At 44.1% G+C, this 23,552-nt stretch overlaps 1 protein-coding gene across 1 annotated transcript; it reads left to right on the forward strand.

Annotated features, from left to right (window-relative positions):
- Positions 1-455: 455 nt before the first annotated feature.
- Positions 456-23,267, forward strand: LOC115015813 (large proline-rich protein BAG6-like). The gene is given in 24 exon segments (XM_029443385.1): positions 456-966; positions 1,051-1,168; positions 1,780-1,997; positions 2,088-2,159; positions 2,255-2,377; positions 2,729-2,910; positions 4,654-4,783; positions 5,807-6,010; positions 7,152-7,347; positions 8,446-8,508; positions 8,669-9,015; positions 9,666-9,744; positions 10,226-10,431; positions 10,433-10,531; positions 11,614-11,863; positions 11,983-12,152; positions 12,457-12,510; positions 12,605-12,707; positions 14,881-15,009; positions 15,133-15,263; positions 18,951-19,130; positions 19,652-19,759; positions 19,850-19,996; positions 21,734-23,267. Coding segments are annotated over 24 exon segments (3,483 nt in total). The 5' UTR covers positions 456-891; the 3' UTR covers positions 21,833-23,267.
- Positions 23,268-23,552: the final 285 nt, after the last annotated feature.

Consider the following 23,552-nt stretch of genomic DNA (forward strand, 5'->3'; position numbering starts at 1 on the left):
ACACACACACACACACACACACACACACACACACACACACACACACACACACACACAAACAAACGCTCCTTCATTCGCATACTTTGAGGTGTGTTCTGGAAAGCACGACAATCCACTGATACAGGCTAAAGTTGATTGACGACAAGACTCAGTGTGTGTAAACAGAAAAGATAGAAAAGACAATCCATCCAAATAATAATAATAATAATAATAATAATAATAATAATAATAATAATAATAATAATAATAATAAGCAGTTTATTTGTTTACTTTTCTAGATATATAAACAGATATGGAGGTAAAAGTAGAAATACCGAGCACGTTCAACACAAAAAGTTTAAAACGAACTATACACTTTGTCAAAGCTACGATAACACAAAAGCGCTCAGGCATGAAGCAGACGCCTCTCTCTACGTCATAGGGGTCCTTCGACGGACGTTGCGTTCAGGGCCCTGTTTAATTTGGGAAAATAATGTAGTTAGCCAACGGGTCAAACTGAATGCGCTCACACTCTGAGCTGGAGTTTCCTTTAAAATAGAATTCCTCAGATTTTTGTTCAGTTTAGTTTAAATTAAAAGCAAGACTTCTGTTAAACGTGTACAACGATCTCCCCAGGGGAGAAGCTAGTTAGCAGTGTTATATCCTCCCGGTAACTGGGATTAGCTAACGTTAGCTGTTTGGCTAACACGCTAATAACAATAACAAGGCACTGGAGCTGCCTGTTACCTAGGTGCTGTTAGCGTTATTTAACCACATGTATTAGATGGTGGATAATGTTCCTCTTTCCCCCATTTCCAATATTAAAATGAATCCCTAATGCACAATAGTAAATATTAGCTGCCTAACGCTTAATGTACGGCTCTAACTTTATTATTTCAGACATTCGGAAATATGGCTGAGTCCATGATTGAAGTCACTGTGAAGACTCTGGACTCCCAGAGCAGGGGCTACAAGGTCAAAGGCGAGGTAATGCTCTTAGCCTGATCTAAATACTGCTTTACCCCCCCTCCCGTTTCAATGACAGGTAGTGTATTGTGTGTTTCCCCCTAGCTGACAGTGAAACAGTTCAAGGAACACATAGCATCCTCAGTGGAGATTCCAGTGGACAAGCAGAGGCTCATCTACCAAGGCAGAGTGCTGCAGGACGACAAGACGCTAACTGGATACAGTGAGTACATGGAGCCTGCTAACCTGCAGGCTGCACACTCCGTGGATGTGTTTTATATATATATATATATGTATATGTATATGTGTTCAAATGTTATATATTGTATATATTATATTGTATATATTATACTGTATGTATATATATATATATTATTGTTGTTGTGTAGGCCGACCTAATGTAATGAATGTAGTAGTGATTACAACAGCCTGTTTCAATGCTGCACTTATTCAGAGAGAAACTAAAACCTGCTACTACATAACAACTTGACTGTACATTTGGCTCTGCTCTGACTTCTCTCTCTCTCTCTCTCTCTCTCTCTCTCTCTCTCTCTCTCTCTCTCTCTCTCTCTCTCTCTCTCTCTCTCTGTCTGTCTGTCTGTCTGTCTGTCTGTCTGTCTGTCTGTCTGTCTGTCTGTCTCTCTCAACTCGCAACAACAACTCTGAAACATATCAATGTGTAAACGCTCTGAGCAATAAAATACAACAACACATCTTCCACATTACAACGCAAAGCTCATTCCCGAAATAGAAAATAGCAAAATGGTCATACTTGAGAAAAAGGAGACATTTAATGTTTTTACACTGAAGTCCATCCCTTTGTTTCTCCATCAGATGTAGATGGGAAGGTAATCCACCTGGTGGAGCGTGCCCCACCTCAAGCCACCATGCCTGGTTCTGGGGGTGCAGGCGTTTCCACCGGGGGGGCAGAGGGAGCAAGCAGCAGCCATGCCTCTACCTCCTCCCAGGGTGCACCAAACGACCGCAACAGCTACGTGATGCTGGGGACCTTCAACCTGCCCGTCAACATCTTGGACCCTCAGCAGATACAGGTGGGGATGAAACCACCTGAAGCTTCACTATATTTTTTCTGAAGGGAAGAAGGATGTCATGCTTTGTGACAGCTGGAATTTCTTTTGTAGATGTCTGTTCAGCAGATGATGGCTGGAGTCGGTGAAGCTAGGAGGAATGCCAGGGTCAGCACCAGCTCTGGGGTAAAGGCTCATTGTTGACCAGCCATCATTTCATCAATCTTTTTAGGCCTCTAGTCTACTCCTCCTGTAAAGCTGACTGATGTTTGCATGTATAGAGCAATGGCACGGTGGATGTGCAGATCAACTTGGAGCAGTCAGTGCAGAGTGAGCCCAGGATGAGGTTGCAGCTGGCTGAGAACCTGCTCAGAGACGCTTGCTCTCTCATCCACAGGCTGGAGGTACAGTGAACACACGTTAGGCTCCTCCGAAATGACATCATCAAGTTAACTTTCATGTGTTTTGTTACTCTTGTGTCTTTCTTGTTCTTTCTATTTAGTATGTTCCATTTGAGTAAGTTATGACTTTGAGAAGAAGATGAGCAATTTTGGTTGCAAAAAGGCATTCTAAGGGTTAAAAGAATACACCAAGTCTCTCTCCAAAACGAGATGAGAAGAAAGAACCCCTTACAGGAGCTGTGCAAGTTTCTCCTGGAGCTTACGGGCTCATTATATGCATCACTTCCCTGAGCCGACAGTGCACACAGTACTGAGTATGCATGTGTGTTATTGTGATGTGTTCATGTGTTGTAGGGAGTGTCCAGTGACAGCAGCTCCCATTCACAGCCAGAGGTACCTCAGTCCTCTTCCTCCCCACTGCCCTCCTCCTTTGTTAGAGCAGCTGGAGCATCACAACTCATGGACACCAGCTCTCCTCCTGCTCCATCATCCTCCACCTCCACACAGACGGAGGGACCAGCCAACACTGGGCCCAAGTAAGTCAGAGTTGTGAACTGAATGGACCCAATAATACTTGATAATAACATGGGATCCGTGTATGGATACATTATCTGAATAATGACATACGATCTGTGGGTCTTTTCATTTAGACGTGGTATTAAAAGCCATTCTTTTTATCTTGATTTATTGTTAAATCCCTTTTTTGCGAGGAAGCACTTGCTAGCTAGCTACTACTACTACTTGTAGTGTATGCCAGGGAGCTTAAGCTAGCAGGAGGCAGAGCAAGATGACCGCTGGGCAGGTCTTTTCCTTAGAATGTGGCTAAGATCTGATCAGCTGGTGTTCTGTGTGTATTTAAACCTTGCATTAACATGGCTTTTTCCTTATCCAGATACAGATTGTATGTTAATGTGAGGTGTAACAAAAAGAAAACTGACTATTACAGTTGTTGGAGTATTCTCTTTCAGTTGTGTCGTGGATTCATTGAGGTATTTTCCATCAATTCCAAAGGAAATAAGAAAACTATTTGAGGCCGTGCTAGTTACAGCTGTTAATGAGCTGAGAATGAATATGGATGACAAGAAACTCTCAATATTAGTTCAGTCCGTCATGACATCCTTGTTAATGGACTACAGAAGTGTGTTGTCCTCTCTCAGTGTTACATTGATTTAGGAAGTATCTGTCCGTTACAGGGGTTGCTGTCACTTTGACTGACAGGGTTATAAAAGTTCCGTAGTAATCTATTATTACCCGTCATTTTACATTTAGTAGTATTTAATTTAAATTTTTTAACAATTAATATGCAGAACAAGTTGCATTTATCAGGCCCTGGAGAGAAAAGACATGTGGTCACTTTTCATGTCAGCACACACAAAGCAGATGAAGGATTTTCAGAGGCCAGATTTTGATGACCGTTTTGATTTTAAAATCTTAAATTTGTTTCAGAAGGACATATTGATTATTTTAAGCGAGATTTTTTTCTGCGCTCATTCAGCAGTTACTGCTGGTAACACCGTCCAATACAGAAGTGCATTCAATTCTCTCTAATATCCAGCAGGGGGCGACTCCTGTTTGTATAAAGTAGTCCGATTGAATGTCTATGAGAAAATGACTTCACACATTTATTATCTCAGCAAACTAATGAGTTTATGTTCTCAGCTTTCTTCATACAGCATGATGAGCAGTCAGTCAATGATGGTCCCATTTAGAGGAAAATAGACAATAAAGCAGCCTATGCTTTCGGGCTGGTCTACCTTGTGATTGACAGGTGGTAACCACAATGTTGTTTGGTTTGGGTGTTACAACTTTAACCCTTTCACGCTGTGTTTTCAGTTCATAAAAGTTATTTGTAACATTTTGGGCGCCTAGAAATGTCTTGTTCCACTTTTGGTTGTACTTTGCTCCACCCTCAAAATCCAAGATTGCGACTGCCAAAATGCCAAACTTGAGGCTTCAAAACCGTAGTCCACAAACCAATGGGTGACGTCATGGTGTCAACGTCCACTTCTTATATACAGTCCATGTTTCCAACCAAGGCGTAACGGCCACCCTCCGGTTCCCCCCAGGTTAACACCGTTAACTCTGTCAACACTGTTGCTGTTGTTTACACTGTTAGCACCATTAGCTGCTAGCTGCCGTGATTTTTCGATCACAGCCCTAAACCAGACATCATAACATTATGTTTCTAATCATAGGTATCACTGATATCATTGAAAAACACAGTGTTCATCAGCAGGCCTTTGAAGTGCTGACTCCTCCTGTCCTCTGTTTGTCCTCAGTCACCCGAGTCCAGCAGAGTTTGTGGAGGTTCTCTTTGAGGTCAGGAGGGTGGAGGAGAGGTTACGTCCCTTCATAGAGAGGACCCAATCCATTCTCGTTGCAGCCACCTTAGCAGACTATAACAACAACGTAAGGAGGAAGTGCCCCCACATGAGGCAGACAACAACAGAACATATATAATATACATGGCAATATGACCTCTTGTTTACTGATGCTCATGCTGGAACACCTTCATCAACTGTTGTACACTGAAATGCAGTTTGAGTGTTTAAGAATAATCACAATGTAACACATAAAAATATTAGCAAACCAAACATTTAAATTCACTATTATTACCTTGAATGAAAAGAATGCATTTAGAACCTAATAATGCTTAATCCTGCTTTAAAGCCCTTTTGTGATTAAAGCATTTAGTTTATTTTGATGGCATACATTTGTCTGAAGAAGATTAATAATTATATAATAAATTAATAATAAACCTTTCTGATGAATGAAGGAAGTCTATGTCATGAATAACATCGTCAGGGAGAGAAGAGTCTGTCTTTCAGCAGTACACACATTCAGTCACATGTGAGGCTGAAAGTCCTGTCCCATCGATAAGAATATAGTTTGATGTGAGACATATTTCCACTTTGTCTAAAACATTTGGGCTATTGAATAAATTCTACAAAACGTTATACTACATTCTGAGCATTAATAGATTTAAATAACACGTTGCCATTAGAAATGTGCATTAAGCAGTGAAGTAACTTTACACAGTGGATTTACTAATGTACACAGTATAAAAAATAAAGATGCTGATGTTTGTTAAGCTGTTGAAACAAATTGAAATATTATCTGCTAGTAATAATAGTAATGATAAAAAACTAGACCCACGGGCTCTTTGACCGGCTCTAACCATGACATTTGCTTTTGAAATTCCTGATCATCAGAGGGTGATGCCGGATTAATTTGATGAACTCTCAACCTTTTCTCCGTTGTTATTACAAAATCTTCCCTTACACACATGAAATAAAAAAAATCTAACAGGCAGCTTGCCATGAAATGTACTGGGCACACGCATGCTCCCAAGACACTTTAGTTTTGAATGACTTCATAACCTTTCCTCTAATGTTAAATCTGTTTAATAACAGATTCTGTCTGTTTTCACAGACTCAGGAAAGAGAGGAGGATCAGTGCATTCTCAACCTGGTCGGAGAGGCTCTGCATCTCCTTGGCAACAGCTTAGTTGTCCTCGGTGACCTACGCTGTAACCTGGCGACCTCCCCTCCACGTCACCTGTCAGTGGTTCGTCCAATGGCCCACTACACGCACCCGGTCCTGCTCCAGGCTGGTCTGCCACACATTCCCATTCCAGTAGGTCTTCCCCACTCTGATCTTCTGTGTGGAATAATGAATCTCTTCTGTCAGCTGTGGAGAAAAACTATTGTGTTAAGAGATACAGTGATAACAGAATAACTTTAATTCACGGCCGCGCCAGCATGTGAGTCCTTCCCTGACAAAACACTTGTTCCTCTAGAGGTGATAGTGAGTCACTGTAGCTGCAGTCTGCCTCAGTACAGAGGGAGGAGAAGAACAGCTGCTAACTGAAGCTGCTTCTCCCGGTGCCGCTGCACACTCTCCCCAACGAAACAGTCCTCCATCAGTATATATATATATATATATATATATATATATATATATATATATATATATATATATATAATATATATATATATATATATATATATATATATATATATATATATATATATATATATATATATATATATATATATATATATATATATATATATATATATATATATATATATATATACATACATACATACATACATACATACATACATACATACATACATACATACATACATACATACATACATACATACATATATACATATATATATATAAACATTTTTTTTTTATTGGCCAAGGTGCAGTCGAAAAAGGTGGGTTTTGGGAGGGAGTTCTGGACCAAAACCAGCGTCGCCAAGTGCGGTCTTGTTGAGGTTGAGTTTTAGTTATGTGCTGACATCCACCGAGAGATATCAGCCAGACAAGCTGAGGTCCGTGCCTCCACCTGGGTTTCAGATCTGGGAAAAGACAGAATCAGTTGAGTGCCATCTGCGTAGCTGTGGCAGGAGAAGCCATGAGAGTGAATGACAGAGCCACAGGGTTCTGACACAGATCCTCTCCAAGTTACCCTGTAGATGCGGTCTTTGAGGTACGATCACGCGATGGAGTCCACTCTCCTGAGCACAGACGGTATTTACATGTCAAAATGCTTCTCTCATGATCAGAGCAACTTTCCCCAAGATAAAAAAAATTGGTGTGGTGGCCAAAATGTGGGCCTGAAATGTCAACATTAAATTGACTTGAGATGGAATATATCAGAAGCCTTTAGGTAACTTTGTACAAACAGTACTTTGCATTACGATGTCAGTCGTTTACAAGTTATACTGGACCTTGAAGTAAATATGTCTTTCTCCGTCAGATAAACTTAGGGACAACAGTGACCATGACATCTAATGGGAGACAGGCAGCTGAAGGACAACGCCAGCCCTCTCATGGCACTGGCCAATCAGATCAGCCGGCTACAGGTCATCAACAAGGACAGGGAGGACCCCGTGTAATCCGTATCACCCACCAGACCATGGAACCTGTCGTCATAATGCAGATGAACATTGATGGTATGGCCATGGTGACATGGTGACCATGGTGATTAATCTGAAACAGCCAGCATCCCATACATTTCAATGGGAATTGTGGATGTCATTGACTGATGGGGCGTGAGACGTGTATGAAAGTACTCCATCCTGGTCAGTCCGACATATGAAAGAATGAACTGAGCACAGATCATCTGCAAAAAAGATATATTATTATTATTATGGCAATTAATATGTAAATAAATGTGCACTTTTGTGGAAAATTACCAGCGCACATAAATAAATTAAGTAAAACAATTAAAGAAATACATAACCAAATAAAAAAAATATATATATTTGTATTGCCCTTTATGAATGTATCCTTATTAATACATTTGTTTTTAAGTTATTGTGCACATTTATCTAACCACCCTGTCTCACCACCCTGTCTCACCGCCCTGTCTAACCACCCTGTCTCACCGCCCTGTCTAACCGCCTGTCTACCAGCCTGTGCGTCACCCACCCTGTCTAACCAGCCGTCTCACCACCCTGCCTCAGCAGCCTGTCTCACCGCCCTGTCTAACCGGCCTGTCTCACCGCCCTGCCTCACCAGCCTGTCTCACCACCCTGTCTAACCGGCCTGTCTCACCACCCTGTCTAACCGGCCTGTCTCACCACCCTGTCTCACCGCCCTGTCTAACCACCCTGTCTCACCGCCCTGTCTAACCGGCCTGTCTCACCGCCCTGTCTAACCAGCCTGTCTCACCACCCTGTCTAACCACCCTGTCTCACCGCCCTGTCTAACCAGCCTGTCTCACCACCCTGTTTAACCAGCCTGTCTCACCACCCTGTCTAACCACCCTGTCTCACCGCCCTGTCTAACCAGCCTGTCTCACCACCCTGTCTAACCGGCCTGTCTCACCGCCCTGTTTAACCGGCCTGTCTCACCACCCTGTCTAACCAGCCTGTCTCACCACCCTGTCTAACCGGCCTGTCTCACCACCCTGTTTAACCGGCCTGTCTCACCACCCTGTCTAACCGGCCTGTCTCACCACCCTGTCTCACCACCCTGTCTCACCACCCTGTCTCACCACCATCCCTCCTGTGAAGCTGATGGATTTCTGCTCTTGTTGTGTTGAACAGGCGAGTCAGCTGCTGGGTCTCAGGTTCCAGGACAGCCAAATACTGCAGGTACTGGACAGCCTGGTGAGTGCTGCTCTGTGATTGGGTAGTTTGTTGCTATGGTAATAGCTGCCTCTTCCTTACAGTTGCAGTAAATTATTATTTTAGGACACTTTGGGTCAAAAGATCTTTAAGTGAACACACTCAAAGATCTGTTTTTCAGGAAAAATCTCTCTGTATGCAGGACTGCCCCCTGCCCACCTCCCAGGACTGCCCCCTGCCCACCTCCCAGGACTGCCCCCTGCCCACCTTCCAGGACTGCCCCCTGAGTTCATGCAGGCCATTGTGCACCAGGTCTCCCACCAGGCCGCTGCAGCCTCAGCAGGTCAGCCAGCACAGATGGTGTCTCTCCCTGGATCAACACTCAGCACGGAGGGAACTGCTTCCCCACAGCCCCCCCACCCTGCTCAGGCAAGGGTTGTCATCACCAGACCATCCTTCAACCCCCGCATTCCTCAGCCTGTGGGAACCAGGGGAACCACCATCAACCTGAGGGCCACAGTACCCACAGCTGGTCAGCAGCCAGGACAGGTAACAGAGTGGCATAGAGCATTAGCTCTGTCTACGGCTGATGATGAATGTATGTTTAAATATGCAATCTTATCAAATATGTGCTCATTTATATAAATGGAATAAAGCAGGTTCAAAGTGTTTCATGTTGTTCACATATCAAAGGTTTGTACAGATTCTGGATCTGTCTTTGAATCACTCCATAAATCACAAAATCCTGTCAACACACAGAACTTAGTGCATCTCCTGCATGTAGGTTAGTGTAGCGTGTATAACATCAGCTGTGAGTGACATGTGCACAAAGCCCTCTGCACAAAGCTTCAGAATATAGAGAGGAATGAAAGTGGAAAGTTTGGTGTATGTAAGTGCTACTGAAGTGGAGATTTCTGCTGAAGAGTGTGAGAAAAAGCTCCTTTTAGAGAAATGTATTGTAAAACAGAGGCCTTTATCATCTTCAGTGTATAAATGAGACGTATTCGTCCGAGCAGATCCCAGTGATGGCAGTCAAAGAAGACATGGACAAGGAAAAGCAGCACATTTTTACATTTCTGAAACTTAAACAAGATTTTATTTATAAGTGTTCCTACAGTGTAATGATAAATACATGATTAATAAACTGTTGTGCAATTTGTGTGTATCTGCTTGTAATCTCTGCCTCCCTCCATAAGCAGGCCACTGCCCTGCCCCCCCCCTCCCTCACACAGATGATCAGTGGTATGGTCGGACAGCTCCTGATGCCGGGACAGCCAGGTGAGTGTCCGCTCTTCTTTACAGGCAGAGTAGCGAACAACATGACAGCTTGCAGAGACTTCCATCACCGTCACATGGAGTCATTATTATTCCGTAATGTAGATATGCAGATAGATTTTGTAATGTCTGTTCTGTATTACCACAAAATAATAACCGAAGCGATGCTTACTAAAATCAAGAGTTAAACTACTTAATTTTAGAGCTAGAGGACAATATACTCATCAACACTACAGTGCAGAGAAGTCATACCATCATCTCCATCAGTCTGTCCACCAACAGTGACAAGTAAAATGTCCCACTTATTATACATCTTGGTCACAAAGAAACACCCTCCTTTAAGGGATCCTCTCAGCACTGTTAGTTTATGTTGTGTTCTTTATTAAAGGAACAACTCTGGGCTGATACATTCTTCAAACTCTGAATATCAGTATGGCTTCAAAAGTGCTGCACTTATTTTGTTCTGTTTTTGCAACTCCTCCAGGTGATCCTGTATCCACGTCCTCTTCGTCCTCCTTCTCTACCTCCTCCTTGTCTGATTCTTCCACCACGTCTCCTCCCCCTCCCTCTGCCAACACCTCCGGACAGACATCCACCCACACCACCAATACTACCTCCATAGGCCAACCAGCAGAGGGCAGCCCTGAGGGAAATCTGGCCCAGCTTTTGGGCTCACTGCTGGGAGGAGCAGCTGGGCCGGGGGGGTCCCGGATCTGGACCAGCTCCCTCCATCACTGTGACTCTGCCGGGGGTGCCCAGCTTCTTCCAAGGCCTGTCGGACTTCACACCGGTGAGTTCCTAGTGCTACAGAAAAGCAGAATATGGTTCCATATGGTGGCTCCTCTGCCTCGAGGGCCAGAAAATGTTGCATTGAGTGATTTGAACTTGTCCAGAGTTTTCACAGGCACAACATAAAGAATCAATGTTATGAAGGCTGTAGCGCTTTGAAAACCTTACATCCTTATAATACAGAACACAAAATATAGAAACATGTACTAAGAGGCTACACAGTACAAACTCAATACATACCATATATCAACAGTTCTCTCACGATCGTGGTTGTTCTGCACTTTCAGGAGTCTTGGTGGTGGCAGAGATGCGTACCATAGAGCTGCAGCTTCCCCGCTTCAGCTCAGCCGGGGACCTTTGTTGCATGTCTCCCTATTTCTCCCCCTGCTGACTTTATCTACACACCTTCCTTATCAAGTAATGTGCGATTTGGAACGATTTTTCCATAACCTCGTTTTAATTTTTTAATGTGTTTAATAATTTAAACGTGCATACTTGCTCTCTCTTTGCAAACATTATTTAAATTTGAGGGTAGTACTGTCCTGTTCACATGACTGGGGGCACATTTGCTGAACTGGTTTGAGGTGTCTATAAGTTAATGTTAAGACCAGTTTAAATAAATTATAATAACAAGAACAATAACTGGAATTGAGGATATAATATAGTTAAGATATAGGCTCATGAAAAGGGATCAAACTGACAGAAGGACTATAATGAAGTGTGCATCAATGTCCCAGTGAAAAGTGAAACTAAATGACCTACCTGCCACCTGCTTTAGTTTTTTCTTCATGAAGTCTCTGCTGATTGTTAGAATTCAAGCAGATGTGCCAGAAGTCTGTCTCAGTTGTACTCTGTGAGAGGATCTTGGTTCACAGGGAGCTCTGCTCTTAGAGTTGGCTGGGTGATGGTTTAGCAAACGTCTGCTGCTCATTGACTCAAATATAATAAATAAATAAATGATTGGTTGCAGTGTTTATATCTTACTATCTGTACATGCAGTTACATGTTAATGTTTGTTTGCAGCAGCTCAGAGCCATGAACATGTTGAGTTTGTCCATTAAAAGTGTTTGTTTTTCTCAGCAGCCAGCTGCCAGTGGTCCTGGTGCCCCGATTCCCCCTCAGGCCACCAGTCCGGCCCCCCCACAGGCCGGCAGCAATGCAGGTGGAAACTATCTGAGCCCGGAGCTGTTCACTGGTATTGTGCAGGGAGTGCTGTCCACCATGATGAGCTCTCTCGGGGCACAGCAGGGCACCGGGGAGAGCATCGCTCAGTTCATCCAGAGACTGTCTCAGACCAGCAACCTGTTCACTCCTGGCTCTGGAGACGCTGTGGGTGAGTGATGAAACAGCAGACTGTGTAACTGCAGCTTTTAGTCACTGTCATCATGCCATACGTTGGTAGAAGGAATCCTGAATGAAGCTCACACCATTTACCAGCTCTGATCCCGACAGGGTTCTTTGGTGACCTGCTGTCCCTGGTGTGTCAGAGCTTCTCCATGGTGGACATGGTGCTGCTGCTTCATGGGAACGCTCAGCCTCTGAGCCGCATCCAGCCCCAGCTCACTGACTTCTTCACTGAACACTACCTGCAGGGCAGAGAGCCCACTGATGCTAACATAGCTGTAAGTTCTGTTCATGATACTACATAGCGTTGGCTGGGACACAAGAAAGCACATGTATTTGATTTAGCTTTTGGAAAACAGTTGAGTCTTTGACAAAAGACTGAGATTGCTTTTAGCTTTGAAAGGCGCTTTATACATACAATTTATTATTATTATTAAGTTTTAATATCCAGTATTTCATCCTGTGGCATGCACCATGATGTGCCACCTGCTTGCTAACTGTCCTTACATGAGTACATGACTTTCTCAGGTCTCATATTGACGGTGTGGTGCACTGTACATTCACACATTATCCTCTCCGCAGACAGCAGCTGAGGACCTCATCAATGGATTGGAGGAGTACATAGCTGAGAGTTTTGTAAGGACACACAAAGCTCATGCAGACCACTACAGTCCATGTAATGTGCTGTGCTGTGTGCTGGGTATGAAGTGTGTGTGTGTGTTGTGTTCAGGCCACAGTGACAGTGCGAGTGGGAGTGGACATCGTTCAGACCAACCTATCTTTCCTCAGACAGCAGTTCACACAGATGGCCTCACACATCCTGCACCACAACGGTGAGTTCAGTCAGAGGCTGATCACCCAACACCACCGTTAACTGATCAACTCACTAACCTAGTTAACACCTTCAGCCACTGATGGCTGTTGTCAAGGTATCACCCTGTGAAAGCTCAAGGCCAAGGGTGTAAGTATAGAGGGGGCCCTTCAACTAGTTGTGACTGAGAGCCGTCCTGGGAGAGGGATCCCTCCTCAGTCTCTCCCTGAGGTTTCTAACATTTCCCCCTTTAATTTTGGGGTTTCTTTTAGGAGGTTGTTCCTTGTGCGATGCGAGGGTGTCGTATCCTGTACAGTCTGTAAAGCACACTGAGACTAATGTGTCATTTGTGATATTGGGCTATATAAATAAATTTGATTTGATTTGATTCAGATTTACACCTGGGAAATACGCCCCAATATGAAAATTGTCCCAAAACATTCTGCATGGGGGGCTTGTGAGTGAAACATATGTCCCTCTGGTGCTCTTCAGTTTGGGGATCTTACTAGTTTAGAGTTGTTGAAGAAATATGAGGCACTCAAGAGGGCGGCGATTTAAAAAGGCGATTTGTTTTTAAATACATGTCTGTAAGTAGTCACATGATCTGTATGAACAAGTCAGTCACATGATGAGTGTAAATGGGTAAATTCACATCACAGAACATGTCCAGCAGAGGGAACTACACATCAAAACATCTCACAATGTCAGGTCAGAGCAGCAATAAACATAACGTTTACAACACACACAGGCGAGACGGCACAGGACGTTTGTCAAAGGACCCAGATGCCTAAAAAACAAACGTTACAGAAAAAGAAGAAAGTCCAGGTCCCCATTTAAACCTGTGTATTTAATTTAATGCTTTTAATATACATATCCAGAATGATTCTCATTGTAGCTGTTTCAGTCTGTCTCCACCCTTTGAGTTTTCTATATGGTATCTTTAACAAATTGCAACTACCATGATCAGCCTCTGTGTAATGTAGAGCCAAGAGTTATTAAAAGCATCCGTGACGCAGATTTTTGTAGTTCTCTCCTCTCTTTTGTGTGTGTGTGTGTGTGTGTGTGTGTGTGTGTGTGTGTGTGTGTGTGTGTGTGTGTGTGTGTGTGTGTGTGTGTGTGTGTGTGTGTGTGTGTGTGTGTGTGTGTGTGTGTGTGTGTGTGTGTCAGGAGCAGAGCGCCGCCCTTCGCGGAGCAGTGGCGAGAATGCACAAAGCAACGCAGTAAACACTGAAACGTGCACATAAATTAGATAAATAACATAAGTGTTTAGTTTATTTAATAAAAGACCACCTGTTGAATGTGAAAAGTTGTGAATATAAAAAAACCACCTTGAATTTCAGGGGGGGCGCGGGGTCCCGTTAGAGATGTTCATAGATGGCTTGATAAAAGATACCATTTCAGCAAAAACCAAATCACATTTTTGACAATTTGACAGTCCTTGTTTAGAAGAACACATGCTCTCCTTATAAAGGAAGCTCCTCCACCTTCACAGTCCATCCATCTTCTTCCCAAGCTTTGCAAACATGACACCTTTAATCACCACATCAAGTCATCGGCATCAATGAATGTGACGTATGATATCAGTGAACAGTCTTGTTACAGTCGCTTCATCCACCTGCAGAGCGGCGGCTGTCTCGTCACTTGTCATTACGCTGCTCCTCTATGTCCTTTACATCATTAATGAGCCTCGCCGTAGTATTATTGACAGAGGAACTTTAGCTCGCTGGCTGTTCATCAATCATTGTGGAAACCATATCGATAGCAGAGCGAAGTATTAATGCTGTAGTGTGCGGCTTCTTACACTGAGCAACTCTATAGCAACTTTCTATGAGGAGAGTGAGCGTGTGAAGGCACAGATGCAGCTTCAGTAAAGTGACTGCTGCGACCATTTCTGAGTTTTTTCCTGAAGAACTGTCGCAAGCTAGTATCTCCCGACACACAACACACTGTGGTCTCTCCTCGTTACACACCGGTGTACTGGTGAAGGCCTCATCATATTTTCTGGTCTTGACTTTAGCTTGGGAAGCTGGCACGTTTGGTGAAGATCCATCTTTTCCTTTTTGTCAAAGAGTGTCTTGTAATGAGATCATTGAGCACCATATCTCTCCTCCTGTAGACACACAGCTCCTCACATGTCAGGACATGTGAAAATGAGGAGGTGTGAGAGGTTTTCTGTTTTGTTTTCCTTCTTGCAGATCACACGTTTGGCCCCCGCCTGCTGTTGCTGTTCACTCAGGGCCTGTTTGAGTGTCTGGCTCTGAACCTGTACTGCCTCGGAGGAGAGCAGAGATCTCTGACCGCTGTCATCAACCACCGCATTGTTAGTATACATTATTTATAACCACAGCTCACTTACTCATGTGATATAGCTCGTCAACAGCTAGTGTGTGTGTGTGTGTGTGTGTGTGTGTGTGTGTGTGTGTGTGTGTGTGTGTGTGTGTGTGGAGAAGGATGTCTGCAGAAGTCAGCCAGCCTGGTCAACTGGCTGACCAGTATGATGTCTATGAGGCTGCATGTCATTCTCGAGCACAACCCAGTTACTGAGGACCAAATCCAGTGCTACATCATATATACACAGGTGATAGTCATTAGTGAGCGGACCCAAACACCTGCTGTAGCTGGACACTGCACACAGGCAATGGTCGTTTCTGCAGAAATATCTCCAGCTGCCTCAAATGAATCAAGTTAGGATCAAAAGTATCAAAATGAATATGCACAGCAGTGTTCAACTTTGTTTAAAGCCAAGGTTTCAGTATTCAGGCTTAGATTCAGTGAAGAGTTCCAAATGAAAATTGCAACGTAATTCCAGGGGCAGTTGAACCAGAGGACAGATGGCTGGGGGGGAACAGCCATCAGATAGTCCAAGTGTGGAGGTGAGTTTGGTTCTTTCTCACTTTTCTTTCAACAGATGAAGGATTTCTGCCAGTCAATACTTTTTCTTCAAGGATCAGTCTGATGTTATTCTATATTGCTTGTAATCATCAACAAATCCCATGTGCAGACCCAAACTAACTATTGTTTCTGAGTGTTTATGTGGTTCTCAGCTCCATTGGTTCCACCTGAAGATATACACCTTTGAAAATATATAGTATATATATAAAATAAAAAAGACAAGACAAGTTTAAGTCAGTTTCTAAAACAGCTGGAAAGTGCTTTTGTTGTCAGTGACACACGCAGTGATATACACAGTGACACACGCAGTGATATACACAGTGACACACGCAGTGATATACTCAGTGACACACGCAGTGATATACGCAGTGACACACGCAGTGATATACACAGTGACACACGCAGTGATATACACAGTGACACACGCAGTGATATACATACGCAGTGACACACGCAGTGATATACGCAGTGACACACGCAGTGACACACGCAGTGATATACGCAGTGACACACGCAGTGATATACGCAGTGACACACGCAGTGATATACGCAGTGATATACGCAGTGACACACGCAGTGATATACGCAGTGACACACGCAGTGACACACGCAGTGATATACGCAGTGACACACGCAGTGATATACGCAGTGGCACACGCAGTGATATACGCAGTGGCACACGCAGTGACACACGCAGTGATATACACAGTGACACACGCAGTGATATACGCAGTGACACACGCAGTGATATACGCAGTGACACACGCAGTGATATACGCAGTGACACACGCAGTGATATACACAGTGACACACGCAGTGATATACACAGTGACTCACACGCAGTGATATACACAGTGACACACACGCAGTGGCACACGCAGTGATATACACAGTGACGCACACGCAGTGATATACACAGTGACTCACACACAGTGACACACGCAGTGATATACACAGTGACTCACACGCAGTGATATACACAGTGACACACACGCAGTGACACACGCAGTGATATACACAGTGACTCACACGCAGTGGCACACGCAGTGACACACGCAGTGATATACACAGTGACACACGCAGTGATATACGCAGTGACACAAGCAGTGATATACACAGTGACACACGCAGTGATATACGCAGTGACACACGCAGTGATATACACAGTGACACACGCAGTGATATACACAGTGACACACACGCAGTGATATACACAGTGACACACGCAGTGATATACACAGTGACACACGCAGTGATATACCCAGTGATATACACAGTGACACACGCAGTGATATACACAGTGACACACGCAGTGATATACACAGTGACACACGCAGTGATATACGCAGTGACACACGCAGTGATATACGCAGTGACACACGCAGTGATATACACAGTGACACACGCAGTGATATACACAGTGACACACGCAGTGATATACACAGTGACACACGCAGTGATATACACAGTGACACACGCAGTGACACACGCAGTGATATACACAGTGACACACGCAGTGACACACGCAGTGATATACACAGTGACACACGCAGTGATATACACAGTGACACACGCAGTGACACACGCAGTGATATACACAGTGACACACGCAGTGATATACACAGTGACACACGCAGTGATATACGCAGTGACACACGCAGTGACACACGCAGTGACACACGCAGTGATATACGCAGTGATATACGCAGTGACACACGCAGTGACATACACAGTGACACACGCAGTGACACACGCAGTGACACACGCAGTGATATATGCAGTGATATATGCAGTGATATATGCAGTGACACACGCAGTGATATACACAGTGACACACGCAGTGATATATGCAGTGACACACGCAGTGATATACGCAGTGACACACGCAGTGATATACGCAGTGACACACGCAGTGATATACGCAGTGACACACGCAGTGATATATGCAGTGATATACGCAGTGACACACGCAGTGATATACGCAGTGACACACGCAGTGATATATGCAGTGATATATGCAGTGATACACGCAGTGATATATGCAGTGACACACGCAGTGATATATGCAGTGACACACGCAGTGATATACGCAGTGATACACGCAGTGATACACGCAGTGATACACGCAGTGATATATGCAGTGATATATGCAGTGATATATGCAGTGACACACGCAGTGATATATGCAGTGACACACGCAGTGATATATGCAGTGACACATGCAGTGATATATGCAGTGACACACGCAGTGATATATGCAGTGACACACGCAGTGACACACGCAGTGACACACGCAGTGATATACGCAGTGACACACGCAAGTGATATACGCAGTGATATATGCAGTGACACACGCAGTGACACACGCAGTGATATACACAGTGACACACGCAGTGACACACGCAGTGACACACGCAGTGATAGACACAGTGACACACGCAGTGATATACGCAGTGACACACGCAGTGATATACGCAGTGACACACGCAGTGACACACGCAGTGATATACGCAGTGACACACGCAGTGATATACACAGTGACACACGCAGTGATATATGCAGTGACACACGCAAGTGATATATGCAGTGACACACGCAGTGATATACACAGTGACACACGCAGTGACACACACAGTGACACACGCAGTGACACACGCAGTGACACACGCAAGTGATATATGCAGTGACACACGCAGTGATATACACAGTGACACACGCAGTGACACACACAGTGACACACGCAGTGATATACACAGTGACACACGCAGTGATATATGCAGTGATATACGCAGTGACACACGCAGTGACACACGCAAGTGATATATGCAGTGACACACGCAGTGATATACACAGTGACACACGCAGTGACACACGCAGTGACACACGCAGTGACACACGCAGTGACACACGCAGTGATATACGCAGTGACACACACGCAGTGATACACACAGTGACATACGCAGTGACACACGCAGTGACACACGCAGTGACACACGCAGTGATATACACAGTGATACACACAGTGACATACGCAGTGACACACGCAGTGACACACGCAGTGATACACGCAGTGACACACGCAGTGATACACACAGTGACATACACAGTGACACACGCAGTGATATACGCAGTGACACACACAGTGACACACGCAAGTGACACACGCAGTGACACACGCAGTGACACACGCAGTGATATATGCAGTGACACACGCAGTGACACACGCAGTGACACACGCAGTGACACACACCACCTTGGCCCCATGCAGCACGACACTGTACCCTTAAAATGTTGGCTGACCTTTTCTCTCTGTTAGATTCACCAAGTCAGACCACATCAGTATAAATGTGATCACTCAACCCCTCTCTGTCAGATGGAGGAGAGTTTGTCTCCGGCTCCAGCCAACACAGCAGAGGAGGCCGTGGTTTCATCAGGTGGCAGCAGAGAGAGGCGAGCGTCTCCTGGAGACAACACTGCCTCATCAGGGGGCACTCAGTGTGCTGCTGGAGCCCCAACAGGACGGGAGGAACCATGGACAGCAGCTGTTCCAGCCGTAAGAAAAGAGGTTTTTTTTCAGGATGACATGGAATTAAAGGGTGTTTTTGTTTTTTCATGGCTATGAAGCAGTCCCTCTATTCCTACAAAGGTCTGGGTTTGCAAACCGGCATTCACAAAGCTCAGGAGTAGAACTAACCTGTTGATCCGACCTGTTAATATAAGACCTTTAACCTGACCCTACCTGTAATTAGGTCCAACACAACATCTTACTAACTGGAAAAGTTAGTAAGATGTTGTGATTGATTTTAGCAGCACTAAACTGATTTGAATCCTTTTTTGCAGAATGTGTTCCGAACAAAGTGGGTCCATTCTCGGGCCTCTTTTTTCTATTACCTTTTACACCTTGCCTTCAAGTGTATTTATGTCTGACATAAAGCGCTTGGAATTGCCTTATTGTTGAAAAGTGTGATGGAAATAAACATGCCTTGCCAAGCATATATTGTAAATTAGTGGCATATATTAGCAAAGTGATCATGAGTCATTTGGATTTTGTCTGTATGACAATGTCTTGGTCAGGAATGGGTTCCCATCATCAGACATGACATGCTGTCTCAGAGGAAGATCAAAGCCCAGCCTCCGCTGTCTGACGCCTACCTGCACAGTATGCCGGCCAAGAGGAGGAAGGTGAGCAGTGCAGTTTGAGTGAGGGTTTTCAAAAAGTTCCTTTTTAAAAGTGTGTTTTCAGGAGAGTAACAGCAGTGTTTCCATCTTAAGACGACACAGTGTGAAGGACCACACCTGTCCCTGTCGGACGCAGTGAGTCGAGCAGCTCGTGCAGCAGGAGCCCTGCCTGTCACTGCCCCAGAGAGCCTGCAGGGGGAGCTGGAGAGGCCCGAGCTTCAGGAAGCATACACCAAACAGGTAATGCACTAATTCAGGTTAGCATGATTATTAGTCATCTTAAGTGATCGTGTTCATCATCACCTAGCTTTAAACTCAGATTAAGGGTTGATGGGTTTTGATGAAGTTAGCGGTGCATTCTGCAAGATTATTTTTTAAATGAATGGAGAGTGTAAACCATGATCAGCAGCACTCATGATTTGTTACTCCAGATTCACACTTTGCGTTAACAGTCAAATAAAGCATTTAGTTTTTCACACATGAAGAAGAGGGAGCGGAAATGAAGATGTTTGAATCTGAAAGTATTCCGACCCCTTCAATTTTTACACATTTTGGTATTATACAACGTTATGCTAAAATTGTTTAAATAATGTTTTTCCCTCATCAATCTACACCGGATACCCCATAATGACAAAGTGATAACAGAATTTTAGAATTTTTTACAAATGTATTAAAAATAAGAAACTGAAATTTCACATGTACAGAAGTATTCAGACCCTGTGCAGTGACACTTGAAATGAAGCTCTGCATTAAAGGTTCCCAAGAACACCATGGCCTCCATCACTCTGACATGGAAGAAGTTTGGAACAACTAAGACTCTTCCTAGAACTGGCTTCCCGTCCAAACTGAGCAATCGGGGAGAAGGGCCTTGGTAAGAGAGGTGACCAAGAACCCCATGGTCACTCTGACCGAGCTCCCGAGATCCTCTGTGGAGATGGGAGAACCTTCCAGAAGGACAACCATCACTACAGCACTCCATGGATCTGGGCTGTATGGCAGAGTGGCCAGACGGAAGCCACTGCTCAGTGCAAAACACATGAAAGCTGCTTGGAGGACTCAGACTGTGAGAAACAAGATTCTCTGGTCTGATCAAACTAAGATTTAACTGTTTGGCCTCAATTCTAAACGTCACGTCTGGAGGAAAGCATGCACTGCTCATCACCTGTGCAATACCATCCCAACGGTGAAGCATGGTGGTGGAAGCATCATGCTGTGTGGGGGGGTTTCAGTGGCAGGGACTGGGAGACGGAAAGCTGAATGGAGCAAAGTACAGGGAGATACTGAATGAAAACCTGCTCCAGAGCGCTCTGGACCTCAGACTGGGGCGACATTTCACCTTCCAACAGGACAACGATCCTCAGCACACGGCCAAGATAACACAGGAGTGGCTTCGGGAGAACTCTGTGAATGTCCTTGAGTGGCCCAACCAGAGCCCGGACATGAACTCGATTGAACATCTATGGAGAGACCTGAAAATGGCCGTCCATCAGCGGTCCCCTTCCAACCTGAGAGGATCTGCAGAGAAGAATGGAAGAAAATCCCCAAATCCAGATGTGCAAAGCTTGTTACATCATACCCAAGAAGACTTGAGGCTGTTATTGCTGAAAAAGGTGTTTAAACTAAGTCCTGAGTAAAGGGTCTGAATACTTATGTACATGTGAAATTTCAGTTTCTTATTTTTAATACATTTGCGAACATTTCTAAAATTCTGTTATCACTTCGTCATTATGGGGCATCGAGTGTAGATTAATGAGGGGAACAATTCATTTAAACAATTTTAGCATAATGCCGTAACATACCAAGATGTGTAAAGATTGAAGGGGTCTGAATACTTTCTGAACCCACTTTATAGTAATAATAATAATAATAATAATAATAATAATAAATAGAATTTATATAGCGCTTTTCAAGACCTCAAAGCTGCTTTACAATAGTAGGCAGTATAACCTGCTGTCTCTCTGTCTGTCCTCCTGCCAGGTAAAGAGTGACATCAAAGAGCGAGTGAGAGACTATGCAGACTACAACGCCCAGCGATTCCCCAACACACACCAAGCTTTCTCTATAGAACACTCCTAATCGTGCAGTCCTGTGCCACAGAGGCCAGGTCCAGAACAGGATCTGTACACACTACCTGAAGCATGGCAGTTTCCACACTATTGTGGTAACATCCCATTGTAAACATGGCCTGAAAGGACAACAGCTGCTGACTGCAGTGAATGATTCCTCCTCTCCTGCTGTAGAGTGTGACATCACCTGCTGTAGTTGGTAAGAATGGAAAACCCTCCAGACTGTGGACCCTCCATGGCACATGGTTTGAGGCACTGTGAGCTACTTGAGTCACCTCATGCTAAAATATTCCCTTTGCTCTTGGAGACCTGAGACACTAATGATGTGTCAGAGTACTGAACACTGAAACCACACCTGACTGGGCCACAGGAACATAAATGTAATGTACTATGGGTTAAAGCAGTCTGAGCATTATAGCATGGGGTACCACAGGTTATTGGGGCCACATGAAGGAAAAAAAGAATCAACAATTGAGTTGCAAAGAAAATGAGATATTATCAGAATAAAGTTGTAATGTCGCAAAGTCAAAGTCAGAATACTCTGAGAAAAGTCAGAAAACGATGAACGAAGTAACATTGTTACAAAGAAAAAAATATCATGACAAACTTTGAATTTAAATTAAAAACAATTATATTTCATTTTTCAAGTATTAATCTAAAATATTATGAGAAAATACTCATTTTCCATCGGAGTAAACAGTGGTCAAAAGTCATTTGCAAGCAGAATAGTAGCTACCCAATGTAATCATAGGAAGTTTGGTGATCTTTGCAACCATTTTCTTGAATATTATGATATTATTCTCATATCATAACCTCGTATCATAAAAATGGCTTCATTCTCATTTGAAGATGACTTTATCCTCAGTATCTGTGGTCCTGAGAAGTTCGACCCTAAACTACAAATGTAGTTGCATTATATATCTGTACAAGGAAAAAATGAAAATGAGTGCAAATTGTACAGTAAATGTGCAGAGATGTCAGAGCTTTGTCGGTGTCGATCAGGTGAGTAATGTTGCTTGCCTTGGCATCAGATGACTTTAGATATCACAATGAAACACAGATGAATAGTTCATGTTTGTATTTTAGGGCTTTGTCTTCATCATTGACACTGGTGTCTATAAACCGGAACAATTGTGCATTTTGTGATAAAGATGTAGATTCCTGTGTTCTCTGAGCTCGTCTTGTAAGCGTGCAGGTGCATCAACGGTGGCACGAAGTGCTGCAAATGCAAAGTGGCATCTCTGGCTTGCACAGCGCTGTGTTTTTGTGAAAGGGAGTGAACAATTGTAAACGATGGGCTGGAGAACGGTCATTCTCTTGTTACTATGAGTGGCCGGATTAATTGATTTGTTAATTGGATTACTTTGTTCCCAGTAACCCGTCTCCTCACTTCTTGTATCCTGCTGTAACCGTTTGTTTTCTTATATTAAACAAACATAAATACATATATTTTAACATAAGTAAATATAAGCCCCCTGCAGGGCTCCATTCAGGGTCTCCAAGAAGGCCAAATACTCCGAACTGCGGTTTGGGGCATAGGCATAGTTTTCCCCCCCCATAACCCGAAGGCGTAGGGAGGCGACCCTCTTGTCCACCGGGGTGAACCCGTGTGACAGCGCACCCGACCACAGCGGTTTTTCCCATGAGTGGTGGGCCCACAGGATGGATGGATGGATTGATGGGAGGCACCACGTAGCTTCTTCGGGCTGTGCACGACCGGGCTCCGTGGC

This window comes from Cottoperca gobio, chromosome 11 (assembly GCF_900634415.1).
Source record: "Cottoperca gobio chromosome 11, fCotGob3.1, whole genome shotgun sequence".
Classification (NCBI taxonomy): Eukaryota; Metazoa; Chordata; class Actinopteri; order Perciformes; family Bovichtidae; genus Cottoperca; species Cottoperca gobio.